Source organism: Protomyctophum bolini, assembly GCF_963924005.1.
Source record: "Protomyctophum bolini genome assembly, chromosome: 19".
NCBI lineage: Eukaryota > Metazoa > Chordata > Actinopteri > Myctophiformes > Myctophidae > Protomyctophum > Protomyctophum bolini.
The window spans coordinates 22,317,138-22,344,195 of record NC_137880.1 but is presented as its reverse complement, the minus strand read 5'-3'; the positions used below and the strand labels follow the sequence as shown (position 1 = coordinate 22,344,195).

The 27,058-nt window shown below is 43.8% G+C and overlaps 1 protein-coding gene across 1 annotated transcript in view; it reads right to left on the bottom strand.

Moving 5' to 3' along the window:
- Positions 1–27,058, bottom strand: part of LOC308334279 (solute carrier family 35 member D3-like) — a 96,509-nt gene that overhangs the window by 1,861 nt on the left and 67,590 nt on the right. Inside the window, exons 11-15 of the mRNA XM_080790940.1 lie at positions 9,952–10,044; positions 8,132–8,342; positions 1,850–2,007; positions 1,378–1,547; positions 715–973 (exon numbers count right to left, since the gene is read on the bottom strand). Of these exons, the coding sequence (XP_080647066.1) occupies positions 715–973; positions 1,378–1,547; positions 1,850–2,007; positions 8,132–8,342; positions 9,952–10,044 (891 nt within the window). The remainder of the gene's footprint in view (positions 1–714; positions 974–1,377; positions 1,548–1,849; positions 2,008–8,131; positions 8,343–9,951; positions 10,045–27,058) is intronic.

Sequence of the window (27,058 nt, the reverse complement as noted above, 5' to 3'; positions counted from 1 at the left end):
CTTTTGTAAGCGACGCTAAGGATTGTTTTGATCGATAATAATCCGTCATGTGCGTGCGCGAGTGCACTCTTTATTTGTGCGTGCAGCCGTACACAGTGTTTCTCCCACGTTTGGTTAAAAGTTGGTGTTCGAACTTTACAAATAAGTTTAGTATTCAACGTGTCGGGGACGCTATCATGCTGCGTTCACTCTGACGCTCTGTGCTGCCTGCGAGGGAACAACAGACACACAGGACATAGCACATGAGCACAGAGTGCTAAAAGGGGGAGGGCCGAGGGCGGTGCGGTGGAAGCAAGGGGAACAGATCTTCAAGCTAAAATGCATCGATCCTCTACACGTTGTTAGCTTGTAGATCTTCTCTTTTTTGCGAACGACATTCTGCTGTGTATTGGCAATGATGGCTGGCTGCCCGTCAGTCTGACACTTTGGGATCGACTTGAAAGGTTCCCGCGAGCTACTGGTAGCTCGCGAACCCCTGGTTGGTTACCCCTGGTCTAGATTATACAATGTCTCTACGATATGCCTTTTCAGAGATATTGTATCGTGATACAGTGAATGCACATTCTATGATTTGTAGTTCTATACCTTATTCATACTTTAGTAGAGCGACAGTTTTGTTAAAATTAAGTATGTTTATATATAGTATGTGAAAATGTTTAGTTTCGGTTACCTTGTAGGTGGTTGTACTGTTAAAAACATATGGCCCAGCCCTACCTGGACCCCGGCGCCATCCAGCGGGGGCTTCTCGTTGCTGTACGGCAGGCCGGCCAGAGGGCCGTCCTTGGCGCCGTCTTCCTCCAGGTCCTGGTAGGAGAGCTTCCTCTTGGTCTCAAAGTACTTGACGATGCAGTAGGTGACGGAGCCCACCGTGTTGACCGCCACGCCGGCGATGAACAGCCGCGTGGGAACCACATCCTCGAAGGCCAGCATGCCCACCGTGATGGTGGCCACGCTCTTCACCACGCCCACGAAGCTGGTGGTGACAGAGGCAGGGTCATTATAGTTAATGGCATTTAATGTTTGTTTTACATCACCTAATCAACATGAGTTAGACTTTAATATATTAGCGCCCCTCACTTCACACAAGTGTGATTTTTTTTATTTTATTACGGTTCTAGCAGTGATTCTCAACCAGTTTAATATCAAGCACCCCCATTTGGACATGCTTTGGGCTACGGACCCCCATTTAATGACTTAATTTAATTTAATTCACCAAATGTTTTAATTTACCTAATTTCTACAGTAAAATCAATGTTAATTTAACTCTGAGAGTGTACAAATGGAACCAAATGGAACCATTAGGGTCCGTTTGGTTCCTAACTATCATTTAGGTGTGGACCCGTGGAAATGATTGATTGATTGATTAATTCATATAACCTTGTGGTGACGGCCGAGTTGATGTAGGTGCAGTGCAGCGTGGTGAAGTTCATGGCGCAGCCAATGAACACGCACAGCGTGAAGATGCAGGAGATGTGCGGGTCCTTCCAGCCTTGGTACGTCCACATGTTGACCGCATCCATGGAGACGAAGGAGCACGTCAGCAGGACCTGGTTGGTGGAGATAGGACAGATGTTTTTTATCAACCCCCTTCAGTAGCCTGGCCCAGCCAGCGTGCTTTCTGGTCTAGGGCAGGTGTTCTCAACGTTTTTGGCTGGGGACACCTGGAAATTCGTTGGCCATGTCTCTCTCCAAAATGGACAGGGCCTATTTTAGGAACACTGGAGGGTTGATTGATTTATTGATTGATTGACATCTTTATTGACATGAAATAAACATAATGTCACGATCACACACACACACACACACACACACACACACACACACACACACACACAGGTGTATTAGTTACCGGTGAGGCCATGATAGCGATGGCGTACTGTGCAGTGAGCGGTCCGTGTTCGCAGTCTGTGCTGGTCTTCTGGATCAGCACCAGGTAGGAGGCGTGGATGATCACAGCCAGGACCCCCGTCACGTAGCCGAAAGGATCGCCCGTTAGGTCCCCGGCCCCTGTGAACACACACACACACACGAGTTACGAGTCATTTGGCATGAAATTATTCACAAACATGAGTGTGCGACCGCCATCATCCGGCAACCAGACCGTTCCGTCGAGGGCAGGATTCTAACAGTCATAAATGGTAGCGTCTCCCAGTGGCTCCTCGGCTTCTAAATCATGACAGTTTATTACTGAAAACCTATGTTTCTATATCAGTGGTGCTCAAACTATTTCATGTCAAGGACACCCAATATTATATGTATTTGGCTGCCGAACCCCCAACTGCAAATGTTGTTAAAGTGGTTAAACGCTAAAGTGACAAAGATGCGCTCCCGTCCTAAATGGGTTAAACTTAAGACGTCTTGTATGTGCACCACAGGTAAGTGGTGCAGTGGTAAAACTCTTATCTCCATATGTGGCACGTTTCGAGCTTGTAGATCTGCTATACTTGTCTTGCTCCGCTAATGTTGCATTTGAATCCTGAAAAGTAACAGTTTTGGACACAATATGAGGTTTCCACCCGACAGCGACGTCTTCCATACCCGCCAAGGACCACTTTGGAAATAAGTGATTTAACTAAATGCACTCAAGTGCTACAGTATATCCTCTGGATTTCTTGTCAAAGAGAGAGATGGAGGACTGGGGGTATAGGTGGGGAGGGGGGTGTGGGTGTATGTGTATGAATTACTTGATTGATTGAATATTTTATTAGACAATAGCACAGGTTACAGTCAAGCATTTTGGTCCCAAAGGATTACACCGAAGATAGAACTTGCGGTCTTGTTTCCATTCGGGTCCTATTATGCACTCACACACATATCATGACATGAACAATAATCTAAAACAACAACAATTGAAACATCTGAAAACCATGGAATCTGTGTACAGGTTTGGGCCAAAGTAAATCGGAGGAGGGACTACTGCTGTGTGTACACTGCACTCTGAATCCATGACGCCCCCCCTCTTCATCTGAGCTGTCATTGTAGGCCTCTCGGCAGCCCCCTAACCCCCCCCCCCCCCCCCCCCCCATCACCCCCGGCTGATATCGTTGGCCCGCCGGTGAACCTCCGGCGGGCCATCCTCCCCCTCTGTGGGGGGGGGGGGGGAGTCCTCCCCCTCAGTGTCAGTTTCTCAGGCCTGATGTGATTGCTGCTATAGGGAGCTGAATGTCAAACGTGACGTGCCTTCTTCTCAAAGGGGTTGCGGTGCAGTGGCATGCCCTCGCTGAACCTGTGTGTGTGTGTGTGTGTGTGTGTGTGTGTGTGTGAGTGTGTGTGTGTGTGTGTGTGTATGTGCGTGTGTGTGTGTGTGTGCAGTGGCATGCCCTCACTGAACCTAATGCCAGGACTTTGCCAACGGGGTCCTTTATGATGCAGGCACGTGCATGCATGTGTGTGGCGTGTGTGTGTGTGTGTGTGTGTGTGTGTGTGTGCGTGTGCGTGCGTGTGCCTGTGCGTGTGCGTGTATGTGTGTGCATGTGCGTGTGTGTGTGTGTGTGTGTGTGTGTGTGTGTGTGTGTGTGTGTGTGTGTGTGTGTGTGTGTGTGTGTGTATGAAGGCATGTTGTTTAGGTTGGATGAAGGGGTATGGTACAGCCTTTTCTTATAGCACTTTCATCATCTCTCTCTCCAAATCTCTTTCTCTGTCTCTGTCTCTGTCTCTGTCTCTCTCCCTTTCTCTCTCTCTAAATCGTCACTGGATGTTCCATCAGAATGGGCATGCAGGCAAATACTGTTGGGGCTCAAGTGGTTAATTCAGTGTGTATGTGCATGTGCAGCAGTTATATCTGGTTGGACCATATAATGTAACTTAATTCCGATCAGTGTTTGGGTCTATTGTATTACGCCTCTTGTGCAGATCCAAATAAAATAATTCAAATGTGTGTGTGTGTGTGTGTGTGTGTGTGTGTGTGTGTGTGTGTGTGTGTGTGTGTGTGCGTGTGTGTGTGTGTGTGTGTGTGTGTGTGTGTGTGTGTGTGTGTATGTGGCACTTTGTGCAGTGGGGGGAGGGCGATGTTTTCAGAAAATGAATTATCGACTTCAGGTGCTGTTCATGACTTGAGGGTCAGCATGAATAATGAGATAGGAGAATGTAGCGATTAGCAGGAATTAAATGTTGGAGGCGCTCTTTGTGGTGTGTTCCCAAAGGTTATAAACATACAGCAAGAACGCCATTAGTCTAGGATAATTATTATGAAAAATAACAAAAAGGCTTTTTAGTTTAGAAAGAGTATAGTGTTGATTTTGTCGACAAGAATTGTTAACAGAATCAACTGTAGATTTAGTCGATTATTAAAACACTAAAACATTTCAGGTGACTAAAACTAAATCCAGAGACTACGACTAAAACTAAAATTTGCTGTCAAAATCAAAACGAGAGAGAGAGAGAGAGAGAGAGAGAGAGAGAGAGAGAGAGAGAGAGAGAGAGAGGCGCAGGCAGAACATGACAGAACAACAAAGAGAAAGGAAGGAAGGTGTGGAGCGATTCAAAGTCAGGGGAGAGAGGCAACAAAGAGAGAATGAAAGGGAGAGGAGAAAAGATGAGACAGAGCTAAAGGGGGACAGGAAAGGGAGGTTGGATAAAAGAGAGTTCCGTGAAAGAAAGAAAAAAGAGTGACGCAGAAAAGGTAAAAAGTCAGAGAGCAAAACACAAAGAGAGACTGAAAGGAGGCAGACCCAAACGGAGCCGGAAACCATCTTTGAGAGTGTAAAAAAGCTTGATCCGTTTCAGTTTGCATACTGTAGTCGTGTATAGGACTGGGCGGGGTGCACTGCTCCACAAAGCAGAATAGCAGAGTAACTACATTTCTGGTCAAAATGTTGTTATATATTTGGATCAAAGGTCAAATCAGCCATCAAGGTTTTGGGAAAATTAACATTTACCTCATGAATACAGTATAATTAGTTAAATATCACTCATGAATATATCCCTCATGAATACATGTAGAAGTAGTGCATAAACACTTGAATAACATTTTCATCATTTTTGAAGCTTTGCATAATTACTGCATTTTGTAGGGCAGTGAGTGTACCTGACCATACACCTAGAGGGCAGTAAAACTTATGCCAAGCTATTTGTTGATGTTTCTCATGTAGCCTGACATTAAGAGATCCCTGCCTACTAGGGATGTGCCGCTGAGACATTTTGGCCGATATCGATATCCGATATCATTAATTGCTGTTATGGCCGATAACCGATATTACCGATGTCGAAAAACTATAATATTCTGAAAAATACATGTAACAGGGTATCTGCACTGCAGGCTTAGGCAAGTCAGATTTAACTTAAAGGTGTAGGGAAACGGAAATGGTGGGAATTTTATTTTGAAGTTTCAGACGGTTTCAACTTGAAACACCGCTCTGAAGTTTTTGAACCAATCAGAGTATCACATCCCTTCAGGAGATGGGACGGTAGCTAGGGACGGTAGCTATGCTATACGGACGCATGGTGTGTGTTTGTTTACAGTCTGTGTTGGACGGACTCGCAGATATGGGGAATTAAACGGGTGAGCTTCATTTTTACTGGCTTTTATCGATGTGTATCTCTACACATCATCACGCAGCACGTTTTCGTTTTCAGGAAGGAATTAATTTTTTTTTTATGGACTTTTGATAAAAACACAGAAATGAGAATTTGCCAATTTCTTTGGCATCCATTGTTAGGTATGCCCATATGATGACCACGGATATGGTCTAAAAGTGTGAAAAACTACGCCTTTAAATACCTTTATATTTAATATTGTGAGCTTGTAGATCTGCTCAAGCTGTTAAGGCTTGTTAACCCATTGACGCCTGGTGCAACGTATACGTTGTTCTACCCTTGATGCCGGCCGTGCTCTCTGTGTCTCATCAGCTATTGCTATACATGTAGCAACATAACTATTAAAAAAAAAAATCATCAGAATTTGAAGGTTTTCAGAAACCTTAGGTCAGGCCCTAGAAGGCGTTCCCAGATTCGGCCTCAGGCATCAATGGGTTAAGGACAGACCGATTGATTAATCGAACCGATGCCGATTAATCTAAAAACAACTCAAATGGGCCGATACCGATGTGTTTGCTGATTAATCTCCCATCACTACTGCCTACCGATGTGTCTGGTGACATCCAATGTAGTTGCCAGAACAGCGGAGAAATCCTACGCTAACAATATACAAACCTACTGTACGCCCACTGCTTTGAAAACCAACCCTGACACCGTTGCAAATATGAAGGACCTCCCTGAAGTAGGTCTATGTGTTGGTACTGCAATGCAGTTATGTTTTTTTTCTAAATTGTTTCCACCCAGGTTCAGCGTCGAAGGATGACTGACTCTCGCTAGTCTCTAGCTGAGCCAAGCATTTAGATATTGGCCTACAAATCATCAGCTTTACAACACAAGGTCACCCCACCTGTTGGTGCATAATATACACTCTCTAATAAACTACTTTGGTGCCGACCTAGTTTGGCTGGATGGATCCTTGACTTCCTCTCCTTCAGAACCCAGAGGGCTTATGTCAGCTGAGCTCTCTGCGTCTACACGTTCACCCCGGGCCCAGGGCTAATCATTTTCCTGTGTGCATCACATAAGACACACTTTTGTCAGCTGTCAGCTTTTCTCTGCATGCAGGCAGTCCTGCCCATATAGCACTGCTATATGCAACATTCAATACGACTTAAAGTTAAACCCTACGTACATGCATATACTTTGTTGAACGGGGTCCCCTAGGGGGCTCTCTCCTTGTGCCCCCCCTCCTTTTTCCATCTACTATACGCCAATACATGAAATTTCTTCGCCCGAAATAGCAGATTACAAACTCACAACATGTTGCATGTGTGACATGTTGCGAATCAATCAATCAATCAAAATTGATGAGGTGTATTTTTTCATGGATACTTATATGTCCCTCTTCATATCTGATAGAATTTCAATAACTAATAAAGAAAGGAAATAATACAATTAACAGCCGCCTCTCTGAGGGCAATAGGGCATGGGCTCAAGCCCCCCTGGGTTCTATCTGCATGTAACCCCCTCCCATCCATTGCTTTAAATTAAACATTGTCAATAACATTGATAGCATGTCATTATTCCGACATTAATATTTATATATAGATGCTGGGGATCCATACTCAACATTTATATATAGATGCTGGGGGTCCATACTAAACATTTATATATAGATGCTGGGGACCCATACTAAACATTTATATATAGATGCTGGGGACCCATACTCAACATTTATATATAGATGCTGGGGACCCATACTAAACATTTATATATAGATGCTGGGGGCCCATACTAAACATTTATATATAGATGCTGGGGACCCATACTCAACATTTATATATAGATGCTGGGGACCCATACTAAACATTTATATATAGATGCTGGGGACCCATACTCAACATTTCTAACACAAAAGGTTAGGGTACTCAAAATGCCGTGGTTCACATTGGGCTGTATGGGCTGGCAAGTAGACTATAAGGGACGTATGCTAATAGAAACTACAACCATTCTGTTCCTGGAAAGTTAGCATGCCGATGTAGAAGCCATTGTTCTTGCATATACGTACTTTTAGTAGTAGTAAGGGTCCATTTGGTTTCATTTTACACTCTCAAGAGTTAAAGCATTGTTAAACATCTGCATTACTTAATTTACAAGAAGTCTACACCATTAGAGAATGTAGAAGAATTGTTACTTTGATCTGTCCTATGGTACCACATCAATTAACAGCATGGAATTGTGGACAAAATCTTATCCAATGACAACAAAATATTCATATGATGCTAAATCTCATCAAATGGTGGTCCGTGGCTCGAATGCCAAACCAATAATGGGCCTTGATATGAAAAAGGTTGAAAACCACTTCTTTAAATTCAATGATTGCAAATCGCTAAAGGCATTAGCTAACAAATGCCTTAAACATATGCCTAAAACAGTGTAGTACTTTTCTATTTTCAGTCTACTCATAATTACATTTTCTTTCATTTAAGGATAGGCTACAAGATACCGTATTATGTCATTAAGTATTTGTGCCCATCTCGGGGTGTGTGTGTGTGTGCGTGTGTGTGTGAGTGTGTGTTTGTGTGTGCGACTGTGCGTGTGTGTGTGTGCGTGTGCGTGTGCGTGCGTGTGCGTGCTGTGCACACACTACACTTACCGGCCAGTGCAGCCCCGGTGGTGGTGATGAACACGGCAGCAGCGACGCCTAACGACGGCACGCCGTTCTTCAGGACGCACACGCCGATGCTGAGCGTGACCAGTGGCAAGCAGCGCTTGAACACCACGTACATGGGCAGGCTGAGGCCACGCAGTGACCACAGGGTCAGAGTGGACTGTAGAGTGGACAGGATGCACACGCCACCAAACGTCTGTGTGGGGGAGGGAGAGGGAGAGGGGGAGAGAGAGAGATAGCGAGAGGGGGAGAGGGAGAGGGGGAGAGAGAGAGAGAGAGAGAGGGAGGGGGAGGAGAGGGGGAGGGAGGGAGGGAGAGGGAGAGAGAGAGAGGGGGGGAGAGAGAGAGAGTGGGAGGGGGGGAGGAGAGGGAGAGAGAGGGGGGGGGCAAAGAGAGGGAGAGAGGGGGGTAGGGAGGAGGGGAGAGAGACATACAGTAATGTCCTCTTTGTTTAGGTCTATTCAACTCTGAGTGTATAGCCTAGTCCTACAAACAGAATGACCAAAATTAGCAAATGGATCCCAACGGCACTCAAGAGTTACATTCACAGGAGTTTTATGTGTAGCCAACCCGGTATAATATTATCCTAAATGAAGATCAGTGCACCTGTGTCTATTTGATAAATAGAGAACATAAACTATATCCTCTGCTAAGAAGTAAGAAGTCCATAAACAATCATATTCATATTATTTATAGCCAAATAGTTAATGAGGATGATGACCTATATGCTGATTGCTACAGGGCTGTTTTCAAGGCTTAAAAAAAAGAGGTAATTTGAGGGGAGACCTGCACTCTGCTGCAGACTTTTAATGTCACTCTAGTTCTGTTTCTATACTCTCTCCTCTGCTGCCGTCACCGACATTCTATTTTTGCTCTTTTCCACTCAGTTCCCATTCTCTTCTGACTTCATCTCTCCATACCAGCCTCGAAATAATTTAATTTAATAATTTTGTCCAACCAGCCCCCAATTACTGTGCGCAAAAAAAAAAAAAGTACTATTTTTGTCTGATGGCTGATGGGACATATTAGCCACGTATAATCGTCAGCATGCTTAAATAAAATGTACTCTCATCTTGAGTGTTCTATAGCCTATACTTTAACTCAGAGTGTTGCATTTTCACTTATTGGTGCATTACTGCATTTGCATGCTTCCACTTTCAACCTTGAGCATGTCATTATAGCCTAAAAAAGATTTATTAATAGCCTACCGGTAATCAAAAATAGTGCGTTTTTTGTAGTTTGGGCTATTATTACCATGATGAGATTATCATGGTAATAATTCGATGAGATATCGTCAACACTTTATATCTCAAATTTACACAGCATTTTACTAAGCGGGGCTCCCAAATTAACCCTTAACCAAAGGTATTAAAACTTCTGCAGAGTTGGATGAACACAGGATTTCACAGTGTAAAGATTTGGGTCAGACAGAGAAATAAATAAACCATATCAAATTAAACTATAGGGGTCATTGAAATGAGCCACTTGAGCCCAACATGCAGCTTTCCAATATATTCTCCCAAAATAGCAGATTTAGCCTACAAGCTCGATCACAACATGTCTCATTTATAATTGCAACTTTGCCAGCTCGTAGATGAGCTATCGTGCAGGAAGAGTCAGATTTATTAGGCGTTTTAACCACTTCTTAAAAGTGCATTAAACAGGTTGATAGCTTCTCTGCATCACCATCATCATTACTATGCCGAGTCCACATGCATACCTTTAATAGCCGACGTCCCAAATATAGAAAAGGTAAACTATAGGGGTCCCGAAAAGAGACCAAACTGTCCATAAAGCCTGTATACCTTGGCGAGCTGCAGGCTGAACGGGGGGATGTCGACCTTGCCCAGGCGTCGCAGGGTCTCCAGGACTATGGCCGCCGTGCTGCTGGTCAGACACTGGATGAGGGTCAGGTAGTTGAAGTTGTAGGTGCTGATGAGGAACTTGAGCAGGATGTTCAGGCTGCCCGAGAATAAGCCGTGCGCCACGGCCACCGTGATGCCCAGCATCCGGCCCGAGCACACGTCCACCACCATTGTGTGTAAATTGGAGGACTTTCTTATAAGGAAATAAAGATTATATATAAAAGTCACGTAGTAAAAGAAAAGCAGGGAGATGTCTTTCTTCTCCCAATAGGGGATTTCTTCTCCCCCCCTCCCCTTCTTTTTTTTTTGTTTTACAAGTTTTTTGTTTGGTGCGCAGTATCCCTGTCCTGTCTGTCCTCTCCCAAGGGCGCGCGGAGTGCAGGTTGGAATGTCCGAGTTATTAACGGCTCTCTCTGGCATGCAGTAACCACCAACCAACGCGAATCGACCCGCATGCAGCGTTCAGTAGCTTTCAATAAAAAAGAATATGTAAAAAAAAAAACCCTGCTACTCTCGCAGCCAGGAGGAGAGAGAGAGAGAGAGAGAGAGAGAGAGAGAGAGAGAATGGACGGACGGACGAACAGCTTGAAAAGAGGCAGGAGGGAGGGAAAAAAGACCGGTTGGCTGGTTTCTGGAGCGGGGGAGTGGAGTGAGTGAGAGAGAGACAGAGACAGAGACAGAGAGAGAGAGAGGGGGGGGGGGGGGGTTCTGCTGACGCGGCAGTTTGGTATAGCTCTCTCTTTAATTGAAATTGCAGGCCAATGGTTCACTTCTCCTTATGGGTATCCCCCTCTTTTCTTCTTTCAGTCGCAATTTCTCTCTCTGTCTCTGTCTTTCTCTCTCGTGCTCACTTTTCTTTCATCACGGACATGGCTGTTTGGTGGTGGTGTGTGTGTGTGTGTGGGGGGGGGGGGGGGGGGGGGGCGGGGGGGTAGAGTGAGAGAGGAGAGTAGACTATACACACTGTCTGAAGCTAATGTTAGTTATCATCTCTGGGGCATAATAAACCGTAAAGTGACAGTCACAATCACAGGACACTGCAGACAGAACGGAACGGTGAATGAGAGAAGAGAAAAGCTGAAATGAAACAAGCTTGCAGCACTTTGCCCGTTTGCCACCGGCCCGGCCCGGCGCGGGGTGAATGTGTCCCTTTTCACATCAAGGCCCATTGTTTATTCTGCATTTGAGCCTCTCACTCAGACCCAATAAGACTAAGGAATATTTTGTTTTTGTTGTCGTTGGTTATTAGATTTTGTCCACAATTCCATGATGTATATAGGAAAAGATCTATAAGGGTCAATTGGTTACAGACTCCATCATTTAAATTGGGGGACCACCTGGAACTCCCTCAAGGACCACTTGTTGAAAACCACTGAAATATGACGTTTGCCGCATTTGCCTTTCCATCCGAGAGAGGGAGAGAGAGAGAGAGAGAGAGAGAGAGAGAGGAGGGGGGCACTTACTTTGATGGACTTTCCCCATATATTATAATGCAGTGCAGTGAATTAAGACAAGACGAAAGTAATGGAAAAAAATAGTCTCTGATATGAACAGGTTACAAGTATCTTGCCACAAACAAATTAATGTATGAATTTCAATGTACGAAACTCCACTGACACATTCCTCCTCTATTTGAGTGACCACATCAAACACAAGGTGGATGCTGGCAAATACTGCGGCATGGTAAAGCTGGACCCCCCCCCCCCACCCGCCTCCCAGTGAGCTGTGGCCTTCCACAAGGAAGCATACTAGGGCCTTTACTGTTCCTAATAATGTAAACAACATTGCAATCAGCTTGCAACTTGTTCCTGTTCGCAGATGACTCAGCACTGCTGGTCTCGGACTAGCCTGGCTAAAGCCAGACGCGAATATATACCACACGACAGTGTGATTTGAGTCTGGCTTATTAGCCAGGCTAGTCTCGGACAGGAACAAACTGCAGGTTGAAAAGGCCCTCAGCTATGAACGCTGATAACAAACTATCTTTACACCTGGGAAAAACTGAATCCATTCTTTTTGGATCAAAGCTTCTTGGTTAGAGTGGGTGACAATATTATTACACAAAAAAGATGAAATGACCTACCTAGGTTCCAATCTTTCCGGTGATAAAATGGCCACCAACGTAATTAAAAAAGTCAACCAAAGAATAAGATTCCTACATACAGGATCTCCTCACTGGTCAACAAAAACACTTTGAAGACTCTAACAGGAGCCTCACCCCTGCCCACTTTGACAGGCTGGAATTAGTGGAATGGCTCTGTCGATGACAGAGTACAGCATCTTGCAATGGGTCTGGTCCACAAGATTCGATACACCACCAAGATACCCATGTACCTGTCTAAATACTTCCTTTATGTCAACAAAGTCCACACCCACAACACCAGAGGGAGTTCAACAAATCATGTGCAAACCAGATTCGGCACAAACAAGGGACTAAATTAATTTCGCTCCTATGCCACAAAAATGTGGAACGCCCTACCAACTGTCATTATAAGACTGTGAATCCCTTGACTCCTTCAAAACAGCTCTCAAAGGGCACCTACGGACAGCTGCAATTTGAAACTGGCCCCCGTAAATTCTGAATCCCCCACCCATCCCTTTTCCCCTAACTGTATGTTTCTTTCCCCCTTTTTACCTCCTTTATGATGATTTCCTGCGTTTTTGGCTATATATTTGTACGTCTCTAAATGTTATGATGAATTGAAAACGGTGGACCCTCTTGTAAACAAGTGTAATGCTTTATTTCTAAACCAGTGGTTCTCAAATATTATAATTTCAAGACCCCCCCCCCCCCATAACTGTTCAGTTACAGACCTGGCTGAGAAACTGAGACCCTTAAGAGACCCTGAGAGTCCCTGGAGTCCACTTTCAGAGTGTGGGCTGGATATAATCAACATAATTCATAATAGGCATGCAAATCACTCGAGCTATATTTTTTTATTTAAATGTGTAATCAGGAAATCGCCTCCCCTCCCCCACTGTGGCATGGATGGATATGCTCTCTTATCAACAATTAAAATATGAGAGACAGAGAGAGAGAGAGAGAGAGAGAGAGAGAGAGAGAGAGAGAGAGAGAGAGAGAGAGAGAGAGAGACAGAGAGAGACAGAGACAGAGACAGAGACAGAGAGAAGCTTGGAAAGTTCCAGCCATATTCAACCAAAAAACGAACCACTTACTGTAAACCCTAGCATCAGCTGATCTAAAAGCTTATCTGCTATTTTCAGCAAAGAGTTTTAATGTAGAGTGAAAACAGAAAATATACTATACTAGTATTAATCCTTGAGGAACACCGTATGGGTTTAAAATTAAGTGGCTGAAAAAAAAAAAAACCTACAGATGATGCAAACTAGAGTTTTATTTTACTTTTATTTCCACAGAACATGTAAGCATTATCACAAAAATAGCCTATGAGAAATGCCAGAGAGATGTAATTGTATACCACTGTGATGTAATTGTACAATTCATTAATTATAGAATTAGAGTGTGTTAATGTATTGTTAAGGCACAATGTCTTGACTTAAAGGATGTCTTCACCCATTTTCAACCTGTCTTCATGTAATTTATGAAGACAGGTTGGTAGAAGCCTATAAAACCGGCAAAGCATCTTATGTCATTTTAGATTCTTTTTGCGTTGGCTATTCAAAAACAGCAGATCTACAACAAGCTCACAGCTGCTCATCTGCTATTTTTGAAAAATCTTGAAAGTGTGAGAACTACTGATTTAGATGTGTAGAATCGCTCTTCATGTGACCACCGCGCTCTGAATGTAGGTGCGCTACCCGTTCAAAACATATACAAAATAACGGTAGTGGGTCGCACTCACCAAAATATTTATAGCATTTTTGAACAGGGACAAACGTTTAAGGCTGGATAGCCGAAACGTCTTCCTGTCTTGCAGTGTGCGATCCACTACCATTATTTTCGATGTATAGAATCGGCCTCAGGTCTTAATTACGGTAATAGAATGAAATGTGGGTGTGGCCTGTGGACACGTCAAGTTGGATACCGTAAAAAATCCTACCTAATATCTATCCAGTTGTACCCAGTATACCAATGTATAACCTTGATTATGTTGGTACACACTTGGGAGTTAATTTAACTACTGTGTAGCTACTTACAGTGTAGGCCACGCACGCACACGCACACACGCACACACACACACACACACACACACACACACACACACACACACACACACACACACACACACACACACACACACACACACACACACACACACACACACACACACACACACACACACACACACACACACACACACACACACACACACACAGCGTAGTGTATATCAGACAGAGCAGAGGATTCCCTCACTGACGCTACACTACAGCATCACAGCATCGTGGGCAGAATCCTATACTGTAACTGCACAGAGGAGGGAGGGGGGGGGGGTTACACAAGGACAATGGAAGGATGGAAGCAGAAGGTACTAGGAAAGGACACAAGGGGACGTGTCTGCGTAAATTAAACAGCCTCTCAAACAAAAAAACAAACATTGTTTTTTAATCACTCTGTCAGAAACATGTGTCCCTGCATGGAGAGCGTCCTGTCCCGTCCCCCCGTCATCCCTGAGGGCTGTACTGGGACAGCAGAGGAGGGGGGGGAGAGATCATTGAAATATCCACTCACAATCGTGATAGACTTTGACGTTATTGTAGGCGAGGCATGGCATGCTCCATAACTATGGGGCAATGCTATATCTAATTATGGGCCACGGCGTGATGATGGGGCATAATTATTATAGATTAATCAATGTTATAACCAGAGGCGTCATTTCAGGAAAAAAATCACACACGTGTGAACTGAGTGGTGCAACTCACCCCCCCCCCCTTTCCTCTCTCTCTCTCTCTCTCTCATTAGCAGGCAACATGGCAGCACTCTCTCTCTCTGTTTCTGGCACAACAGCGCCCCTACTGGTACTAATAGTCATACTTGTGCTCATTAACCAACACATAGGCGGACACATACAGTAGGTACATAGGTGAACACGGACATTGCTGTTCCTTGGAGTGGTTGCTCCACTCAAAAATTAATAAAGAACTAGGGGGTGGCAATAATAGGTTACCACCAAAAATGTTTGGAATTTTTGGAATGCCCAATATAGGAATGCCAATATATATATTGCAAATTGTTGTTACAAGTAAACACATATATAACATGTGTCACATAACATGTGTCACATGTACTAGGACCGGCATGGATTGACACTTTTGCTAACACTCAGTGTTAATCTCAAATCAGATACATTAATTATTGATGAATTAATTAACCATTATTGCCCTTAAGGCAACACTTGATGGATTCGTTGGTTATTTTGGTTACATCGTTTTTGCTTTACTCATCAATCAATCAAAAAGTGATACAACTCATTTCCACCAGTCACAGCAGTACTATTATCATAATATCAAATCAAAATGATTAATATTTACTCCTGTAAAGTGAATATGTTCTACGTTCTCATCTTCATCACCACTTTAAACAAAATGTTTAACTTACCATTCTATGCATGCCTGACATATTGTCACATTATATCAGCATCAATAAAACGCTATATGATGATAACTATGACATTTAAGCCACGTCAATGTCCTCTAGGACTAATGAGTGACATTTTCAATCAATTCTGACTGATTGCTCGCTTGAAAAAAGGCATGACATGGATGTGATTATTCAGTATGCAGAGGTGCACGTGCAGACCACACACACTCACACATACCCCCGCCCACCCACCGATGCGTACCCAGATGCGTGTCCATTCTCGTTCACGTGAGAGAACATAAAACAAACAGAATATGGATGCTGGGGTTCTTTGTGGTTCATATGTTGTTCACAGTTTTAGAGAGAGTTACGTGAAAGCCAGCTGACATATAGGTCTGGAAAGCAGAGTGAATTCTCTAATATCCATGTGGGTGGTTAGTCTGACCACATCAGGCTCATTAGGTGTTAAGTTAGGACAACCAAGACGCCTGTAAAACGGAAAACTGATTTCTGATTTTGTGACAAATAATGTGTGTTTCATTATAGCAGGGAACCCCCCTCAGGGTGTACTCCAAAACGGTCTGCACAATGATGATGATGATTGATGATGCAAGTCTATGTGTTCTTGTACATGTGTGTGTGGGTGTGTGTGTGTGTGTGTGTGTGTGTGTTTGTGTGTTCTACGGAGCAGACAGACAGCTAGGTGTGTAGATCTTCACTGTCTCGTCCCACGAACAGTCCACCACCTGTGAACACACAAAACCGGGAGATGTGACACAAGATGTTGTAACGACGGCTGGTTCGGTTGGTTTTTGTGCTGGGGTGCCAGTAAGAGTCTCAGTCTGACAAAAATATGTCAGACTTGTTAAATGGCGTCCTGTAGTTTCTATGTACAGATTATTATTGGAGATATATTATTGTTTAGACTGATGCTAGGTTCTTGGTTTTGCCGTGATCCCATAGTTTACTTTATTTTCCTACCGAAACAAGAACATATTGTACAATTATACTGCACTTTCTCACTTGTAAATGACCAACCTAACAATAACTACATTCCCTAACTGCGAAGCAGCAGACACATTCATTACAATCAAATCCATTTATTCGAAGCTAATCCACGTATTATAGGGTAATCTATTCGTTGCATAAATTGCACCACAGTCTTGGCCAGTACAATCCCACACTCACATGATCGCTATTCTTGTGAGAAAACTCCCGCACACCGTCTTCAGATGCAATTAAAAAAAGTTGTAATGGGAATAACGTTGAGGCGTTGCTCAGGTTATCTTTTAAATTGTTTTAGCCATTCTTTACTCTATAGCCGTGAAGCCAATCTACAAGCCAAGTGGTGAGATGGTGGATGGGCTATTTTTGGTGCATGACACTGGAGTGCAACTAACTCCAACCAAACCTAATGTATGTGTCTGTCTGTCTGTCTGTCTGTCTGTCTGTCATTCACACTCACAGTGAGCAGTCAGCTAATTGGGGTCAAACACACACACACACACACACACACACACACACACCTCTCAGTTCACACAGTCAGATTTCTTTTAAACTGTAGAAGGTCACGCTGCAATGCATTGTGACCTTGTAGATCGCCTAATTTTGTTGAAGTGAAGTATGCTTCACACACACACACACACACACACACACACACACACACACACACACACACACACACACACACACACACACACACACACACAATAACATGACTTATAGTTCTAACTACAACAGACAATGGACCCTCTGTATCTATGCAAGAACAAACAGTAGCCTAGCTATTCACCAGCAAATCACAGAGACAATCAAAGCAATTAGCATCAAGCCTGATATACTCTGTATAGTGATACTGTATGTATGCTCAGTTGAAGCTCAGAACACGTCGCAATGCGTTGGAATACGACATGCTTTTCCTCTTCTCTAGTAAATCTGCTGCATCACTGACCGTGCGCGACCGAGTGTAACGGTGGCTTTCGCTGTGGCTGCAGCCTGCACTGTGGCTGCAGCCTGCACTGTGGCTGCAGCCTGCACTGTGGCTGCAACCTGCACTGTGGCTGCAACCTGCAATGTGGCTGCAATGCAACCTGCACTGTGGCTGCAACCTGCACTGTGGCTGCAATGCAACCTGCACTGTGGCTGCAGCCTGCACTGTGGCTGCAACCTGCACTGTGGCTGCAGCCTGCACTGTGGCTGCAACCTGCACTGTGGCTGCAACCTGCACTGTGGCTGCAAGGGTGGGAAGGAAATGGAAGGAAGGAGGGGGACTTGAGAGCTAAACGTTAAAGTTAACTTCTACAGGAGGGAGATCGAGGGTTTGGTGGCATGGTGCGGCAATCACAACTTGGCTTTAAATATATCAAAGACAAAGGAAATTATTATTGATTTCCGCAGGTCCGGACATCTCAGCCACTCCCCACTCTTCATCGGAAATGAGGAGGTGGAGAGGTTTCGAACTTCAAGTTCCTGGGCTTGACTGTGGCCGACGACCTGTCCTGGAGGACCAACATCACCCCTGCCGTGGGGAAGGCACAGCAACGCCTTTTCTTTTTAAGGAAACTTAAATGGGCAGGACTTCCACAAGCTCTGTTGATTAACTTCTACCACTGTGCAGTAGAGAGTGTGCTCACATATGGGCTACTGCTGTGGTTTTCCAGCTGCACCAGGGCAGACAAGGAGGCCATCCACAGAGTGGTCAAGGCTGCAGGGATCTCCCAGAGATCTCCACAGTCTTCCCCTCCCGCTGCCTACGCTGTACAAATAACATCCTACAGGACCAATTCCACCCAGCACACCATCTTTTCCAACGTCTACCGTCTCTGGTAGAAGATATCGATCCATCTGGTCCAGCCTTTACCCACAGGCTGTCAGGCTGCTGAATGAACAACCTGCCCCCGCCCCCCCATCGCCGAGCCCCCTCTATAGTATTAAAAGGGTACTGAAAATGCACTATTGCACTTGGGTTATTGTACAGTATGGTTATTTATTTGATGCCAGTGGTGAAGCTCTAAACTAAATTTCGTTGTTTCATGCAAGCAATGACAAATAAAGATCTATCTACTGTATATATCTATCTATCTATCTATCTATCTATCTTTAGCGATGATATTTAGCTGTGTTTTTTCTCTGAATTGAAGCTTATATTTGAGGTGATAATACAGCACTTTGATGTTTTTGGAGCTAAAACAAATCCCTGCGACCTCTCGGTACTATATTAGCACTTCTGATGAATGCGAAAGTATCTTGCGGCTGCCCCAGGGCCCAGACATGATTGATTGTTACTTGTAACTTGCACCAAATCACCAAATCAGCTGGTGGCTCTTCAAAATATGGGCTTATGGCTGAAAAGCTCTATGGTGGCAGAGAAGCTTAAACCTGGTGGGGAAAGAGTGAACCACTTAAACCCCAGCATCCGTACTTTGGGGAAAAACGAGTGGCAACATTTGCACATGGGAGGGTATATACTGTAAGTGTGAGAGAGAGCTGAAAAAACAGGTTAAATTAAGTCTCCTCACATCTATATACAATAATATTGTATAAGGTCTTATACAACTTATATTGTATAAGGCCTTTGCAGCGGCCGGATCCCTATACCTCTTATCTTTATACTTCCTCTCTGGGAAGTAGTTTTACTCTCAAAACTTTCTTTCTTTCTTTCTTCCATCCATCATTCCTCTCTCTCTCTCTTATCACTCTCTCACATCCTCATTAGGATTAGATATAAACGGCTATCATCTGAATGACATGGCTATAGTTCCTCTTTCATCTCCTCCATACAGACAGTGTGTGTGTGTGTGTGTGTGTGTGTGTGTGTGTGTGTAATGGAGATTTGGCTCCGGCCCACAGCACTGTGGCTTTAAAAACAACAACCAACAAACAGAACTGAATTGAGGTTCTGCCGCAGTGAACATTCACATAAAGAGTCTCCTCTTTACACAGTGGCCATTCTCATAAAGAGTCTCACCTCTACAGCAGTCCTCTGAGGAATACCACATTTTAATGTATGATTTACCGTTCACACACTGAGCTAAAATGTCGGGGCGTGTTGCCTCTAGGGAACGTGTGGACGCCACCTCGGTTATGTAATACATGCTGTTCCGCCAAGAGTCGGGACACATCGACTGCCAATACTAGTGAAATCTGAACAATATATCTCCAACAAAGAAATGTGTCTGACTCTAGCCCTGTGGTTCTGGACATTTTCTGCGTCAGGGCCCACTTCAGAATCATGAAAGTGTTACTTTGTGGCCCACCCATCTCATCTGACCACTTCACTATGAAGAAAAAAATGCCATGAGATTTTTCTTACATTGTTTTTTTAATATATATAAATGTTATCAATAAAATATTAGCCAATTATTTTGGGGGACACTTGCAATATCCTCAGCTCTACCCCATTATACCTTGTTAGTATTCCTCAGGAGTTGTTCCCCCGCCCTCCATGTTTAAAATGTGACTATATATCTCCCCTGCAAAAAGAAAATCCCCCCAAAACACAGTGGTTTGGATCTAGGGCGGGCAGAGCAGGGGTTAAGTGTGATTCCGAGAGAGGAGAGCATCTCAAACGCCATACGAGAGAGGAGAGCATCTCAAACGCCATACGAGAGAGGAGAGCATCTCAAACGCCATACGAGAGAGGAGAGCATCTCAAACGCCATACGAGAGAGGAGAGCATCTCAAACGCCATACGAGAGAACACCAGGCGAGTGAGCAATATATAGCTATATAATAATGCCAGTTGTTGAATGCCCGCAGCCCGGCCTGTCAGTCAAGCTTTCCGCCACGCACCTATAAGACAACAGAAGAGGCCGAACCAACCAACCAACGGTGAGTCATTCGCCAGGGAGGAGGAATGCCCTTAATTACCTCTTAACAACGGGCCACAATGGACGGACACACACACACACACACACACACACACACACACACACACACACACACACACACGACACGCGCGCAAAGCCGCGCATGCACACACACACACACACACACACACACACACACACACACACACACACACACACACACACACATCCTGGCCAAGACTGCAGCAAAAAGAACCAGAGGAAGTGAGAAAGAGAGAGGGGGAGCAACATGGGGAAAGGGATGGTCCACGGAGGAAAGAGGTGATGAGGGATTTAATGAGAAAGAAGGGGGGAGAGGAGGGCAGAGGGTGACAGAAGAAAGGCTCGAGCAGAAAGACGAGAGGAAATTGAAAATAACGGTTGTTTAACAAAATCCCAACCTCCCCCACACATCACCACTGTGTGGTCCGTGTACTGTAGCGTGTAAAACAATGTTCTTTCTGCTTTTACACTTGGAACCGTTGTTCCCTCAATAACAGGGCTCAGGCTCAGTGGCTCAGGGGCCACTCAGCAAAATTCCAAAAGTCCAAGGGCCGCAAGCTGTCAGTATTATTCTGAAATGTTTAGAAACAGACTACATGACCAGTCTAAACATCAAGGAAACACACAGGAAAAAGCCACATTTCCATCTATATGGCCAAACTGCAGTGACCAAAAACATTGTGATTAAGGAAGTTACAAAATGAGTCTTCATTCACAAAATGGGAAGAGAACATATAATGAACAGATTATCACAGGTGAATAAATAAGTAAGTGGTTAATACTCAAGGGGCCATATCACTTTCTCTTGGAACAAACAATACAATACCTACATCTTGTTCAAAACAATGCAAATAATTATTACCCACGGGCCGTGGGTTGAGTAGCACTATAATATAATAATAATAATATAATATAATTTTCCATTCCCGAAGGTTCCATTCCTGAACCACGGTCTACATGTGTTGAAGTGTCCACGAGCAAAACACTTTAAACATAATTATATATATTTACTCAGCTAAATCAACTTGACTAAAATCGTATGGTACAGTAGTCAACTAAAAGTACACTATAAACACAAAAATATTTCAGATGAGACATGAATTTGAAACAATATGAAATAAGAAAGATTTTAACGCCGGCACAGTTGATTATGACAAGCACACCTGCAACGACGTGCACGAAACCTGCTGCACTTTCCCAAAACATTGGATTTACGACTCTCCGAGACTTTCCTGAAAACCGACTGACGGTTAAATTAGGTATAAGCGTTTTTCAAACTGCTGAAAATGGCGGAGCGTCTGGTCAAAGTGACAGATGTGTTCCGCATGAGTCAAGGCACATGCGTAAACAAGTTCCATGGCTTTTGGCCAAACAAGGCAGGGGTTATGCCAGTTCAAAGGTTTCATTTACAAACAATTGCTATAGCGGCCCCCCCCCCCCCCTTTGGCCAATTGGAGTAAGACTGGTTTCAGCGCTATTTGTCACGTCACATATATGGTATGTAGTCAACTAAAACTACACTAAAACCAAAATATTTCACGAAACCTGCCTCTCCGAGACGACGGGAGTCGCACGGGCACGTCAGAGTGGTCGAGAGACAGGGATTATTCCGGGATATTTGGGATTACTGTACCGTACGGCGTGTGTGATGTGATGCAATTCGCCAAGAATTAAACCCATTATCTCTTAGCTTCAAGACGGTCTCCGTAAGTATACAGTAAAATCCTCAGCGCTACGGCTGATCCCACTTGGAACTCTAAGAGTGTTCACAAAATGTAACCAAATGGACACTTACGGGTACGAGCCTGTGTACTCTTTGACATAAAGAGAGGAGAGGAACAGGAAGAAATGAGGGAAGAAAAACAGCAGGCACCTGTTACGAGAAGTGCAGCCCCCGCAGTCACGCCTGTCCACTTAGTGTTAATGTGAACACTGCACGGAAACAGTTTGAACCACTTCAAAACCTTCACCAACATGTCAGGAAGATACTTAGCATAGAGAGTGAAAACAGGAGGATGTGTGTGCACCCCGGACCAGTTTTTTAAATTGCTTGATTCAAAATTAAGACATGTGACTAATTCTGGTTCTGCTGTATATTGTCATTCTAATTTGTGAGGGGCTGTGTTTTGTCAATTACCTTTTTAATTCTTTTTGCTAGGTGCTTAAAAAGCGCCTGGACTACATTTGAACCCACCACTACTGACGACCATAAAGATGACCAGTCTCCTAGCGACCATGATTGGCTACCTAAGCCAATGACAGTCTAAACGACATAAAAACCCATACTCTGAACGCCATAACTCGGAGCAAGTGGCAACAGAAGCTAACAGAAGCTAAGGTTATGAGCTAACTGGAGCTAGAGGACAACCAATCAATTACATAACACAGAGAGTGAACCAACAGAAGAACGAAGACGGGCGCTACAAGAGCTTGTTGCACCTGGCAGTTATGACTGAGAGTCATTCTCGTTTATTATGTATATATTTATATGTGTGGTAAGGTTTTCATTTTCAAACAAAATTATATATATATATATATAAAAAAGAAAACGTATAGAACAGAGATGAACCAGAGACGTGTGTTTTCAGTGAATTTAACTTGGTTAAAATGGAATTTAAGTTACAATGGGTGTATAGGAAGGTCTGATCAAATTAACATCAAATATCAAAATATAAAATCTAGTCTGGGCACTCTGGGGTGTACAGAGTAGAAGTGTTTTCAAGTGAAGTAACTAGTAAGTAATGAGTAACTGGTTCTAAAGCTTAGGGGCCATGTCCACATTAAGTAATATTTATTTTTAGTATTTTGCTTATTTTTTTAGCTTTGGATATCGTCCCAAAAATGTTACTTTTCATGATTAAAATGCAAAAGAAGCAAAAGTAGCAGATGTCCAAACTCAAAACGTGTCGCTTAATGTCACCTTTGGAGCTTGTGGACAGTGTTGTTTTTGGCAGCAAATTTTGATTTTAGTTTTAGTCATAGTCTCTTCAATAGTTTTCATTTAGTTTCAGTCACATTTCAGTCACCTGGAATGTTTTAGTGTTTAGTTTTAGGCGACTAAATAACATAAGACTTTAGTTGACTAAATCTACAGTTGATTTAGTCAACTAAAATGTATTTTGGCAGGCCTGATGCCGTCGTAATGACTGATTTCACACTTCACACACACAAAATAGCAGATCTACAAGCTCGTGAGCTTGTAGATCTGCTATTTTCAGCATGCATCCAAGTGTAAAATGACTTATACTTGATCTCTTGTCCACTAGTTAATTCCTAACATTTTAGTCTAGTTTTTATTTGTTGACGAAATTGTCAGTATATTTAGTCAGAGTTGTAGTCATCATGGCTTAAAATTTATTTCGTTTTTGTCGGTGAAAAAAAGGTAGTCGAACATTCTTCGTCATAGTTTTAGTCGACGAAAACAACACTGCTTGTGGATCTGCTATTTGTTATGCTTTTGTGTGACATTGTAGTGTGAAGCAGAAACACAAAAAGTTATAATATGGAGATTTCTGCCCGACAGCAGTCATGTCCTGAGAGCTTGTTACAAAGCACGCAGAGCGTTTGACACCCACCAATGTATCACCAAAGTGACATTGATTAGCGGCGCTGCTCAACCAAAACATTAAGTATTTTATACATGAATCGCTTCGCCAAGAAAAACAACTGCTTTTGGCCAGCGTATACATTAAGCATCCGTCGGAACCTCTGTGTTTGCTGCAGTGCGAAATGATAGCTGACACATGAATTTTGAGGAATACTTCTAAATGCCGCACTACAGTATGTGTACGACAGTGATAACAGTTAGGTGTGTGTGTGTGTGTGTGTTCAGGAATGGATATTCTATACCAACTTGTGAATAGCTGTCATGGTACTGCTCCTGTATGATATATGACCACATTTTAACTCACACACATGCATCACGCATTACCCATAGATTTTCTGTACTTGAGTGTGTGTGTGTGTGTGTGTGTGTGTGTGTGTGTGTGTGTGTGTGTGTGTCAGGATCGGTCCACATGCATGGACAAAATGTGTGTGCCAATGCCTCAGCTGCAGTTAACTAAAGAGGGTGATCCATCAGACACATGTGGCTGCCCTGGGCAAGACGAGAGGCCACACTGGCTACTGGCTGCCTGCTTTTGTATAAGCTGAGAAGAGGTAGAGGAGAGGAGAGGAGAGGAGAGGAGAGGAGAGGAGAGGAGAGGAGAAGAGAAGAGAAGAGAAGAGAAGAGAAGAGAAGAGAAGAGAAGAGAAGAGAAGAGAAGAGAAGAGAAGAGAAGAGAAGAGAAGAGAAGAGAAGAGAAGAGAAGAGAAGAGAAGAGAAGAGAAGAGAAGAGAATTATTCATAATCAGCGAACCTTAAAGCCATTTGCAGAGATAGATTTACACTTCACAACAAAGTGCTAAAGAAGTGCAGTAAAATGTTAGACCATGCTTTGCCTTGATGTAAAATGACCAACGACAGTAGCCTCGCCTCGTCTGAACCAATCTGTTGCAGGTGATTAGGTGGGGTGGGAGCGGCTAGTTTTAGGATGATACATCTCAAGGGGATATCCTTTTCTCAATAAAGGTTCATATAATCAATTTTAGTCGGAAACCTTGTACAGACTGTCCAAAATAGTTACTTTTCTGCAAATTAAAAACAAAAAGAAAGAACCTGTGTTCCAATGGATCCAATGCATGGATCCAATGCAGGGGTTGCCGTTGGGCAAGTACAAGTCACATTCTACTTGTTTTAAATGATTTGTTTTTGGTAGTTTAATTAGTTACTTTATTGATAGTTGAATTAGTGAAGATGGACCCAAAAGAGGGTGGGAGAGAGGGGGAGAGACATCAAAGGTCATCATGAACGGGACTCAGGCCAGAGCCTATATGTGGCATGCACCTGGACCTTCTGGGGAATTCTGGGGCTGCGCCATAAAAAATAGACAAGAAGACACTTACGTTCCCATAACTTGACAAGGCACTCTTATTTTAAAGTTAGTCTGACAAACGTAGTGACACATGCTAAGCTCTGACCGTTAAACAAACGTCAGTAGATTTGAGTCTGACATGAGGAAGGTTTTATAAGCTGCTTGCTGCATTCTTGTATTTTCACACGTCGGTCAGGGACTATAGTCACTAAAGCAGAGAGAGAGAAAGAGAGGGGACACACGTCACACACACACACACACACACACACACACACACACACACACACACACACACACACACACACACACACACACACACACACACACACACACACACACACACACACACACACACACATAATAAGAGAAAGAACAGAGATAATTATGGACAGAAAGAGAGAGAGAAGCCATAATGTGATGTGAGGGTAAATCCCCATCCGCACTGGTACAGCCTGTACAATGTGCTTGAGTGTGTGTGTGTGTGTGTGTGTGTGTGTGTGTGTGTGTGTGTGTGAGTGTGTGTGTGTGTGTGCGCGAACGTGTATGCGTGTGTCCTCTAGAGCAGCTCCCCATAATGACATGTCAGATAACAACAGAGCTAACAATACAGCTCATTACTGCTGCAGACCACACCAGCCTCTCTCTCTCTCTCTCACACACACACACACACACACACACACACACACACACACACACACACACACACACACACACACACACACACACACACACACACACACACACACACACACACACACACACACACACACACACACACACACACACACACACACACACACACACACACACACACACACGGACCAAACCAGAGTAAATGACTCTGTGACAGAAACCCTTTAGTGCCCCTGCTGTGTGTGAGTCCTGTGGGGAAACCCTGCACGTGGTGTGACGCCACGTGGGTTCACGTCCAGAGCTTACATCATGCAGTCACACAAACGTCTCTCTGCTAGTGGCTCTGTAAAAGAGCCAGAGAAACTTTATTTTGAGTTTACACACCACACACACACACACACACACACACACACACACACACACACACACACACACACACACACACACACACACACACACACACACACACACACACACACACACACACACACACACACACACACACACACACACACACACACACACACACACACACACACACACACACTGTATCTGCAGGGAGTCTAGCCATCTATAGATGTGGTTATCAAACGGTTTTAATTTCAAAGACCCCAAGTTTAGCACTGTCCTGAAGACAAATTAAATTCACAGTGACAAATAAAGAATCTATCTATAACTCAGAGAGTGTACAAATGGAACCACTGGAGTTAATGCACCCATCTATGGGAAGAACCAAAATGCAACCAATGGACCCATATGCGTCGACTTTGTTTCCATTTGTGGTTCCAATTGTTTCCCAATCAACAATTTAGCTGGGAACTCCCTCAAGGAAAGGTAATAGAGCATGCACCTCCACTCTGTAGCTTTTCTCTTCAATGGGGCTGTGATTGTGATGAAACCTTGCACACATTTGGAGTCATACGTCATAAAAATGTCCGATAGACAACAGAGGTCAGATTATGAAACACACATGTATTCAGGGTGAGAGTCATGCCTTTTCTATGTGTAATTTATGGATCACACCGTAACCCCAGTGCTGCCTCCAGTCATTCAGCAGTGGCGCCTCAAGGAGAAAAGGAAATGGGGAAATGTACCAGCTATTACAGTTAGCAAAGCTATTACGGTTTCTAATCAATAAATCACCTTACAGT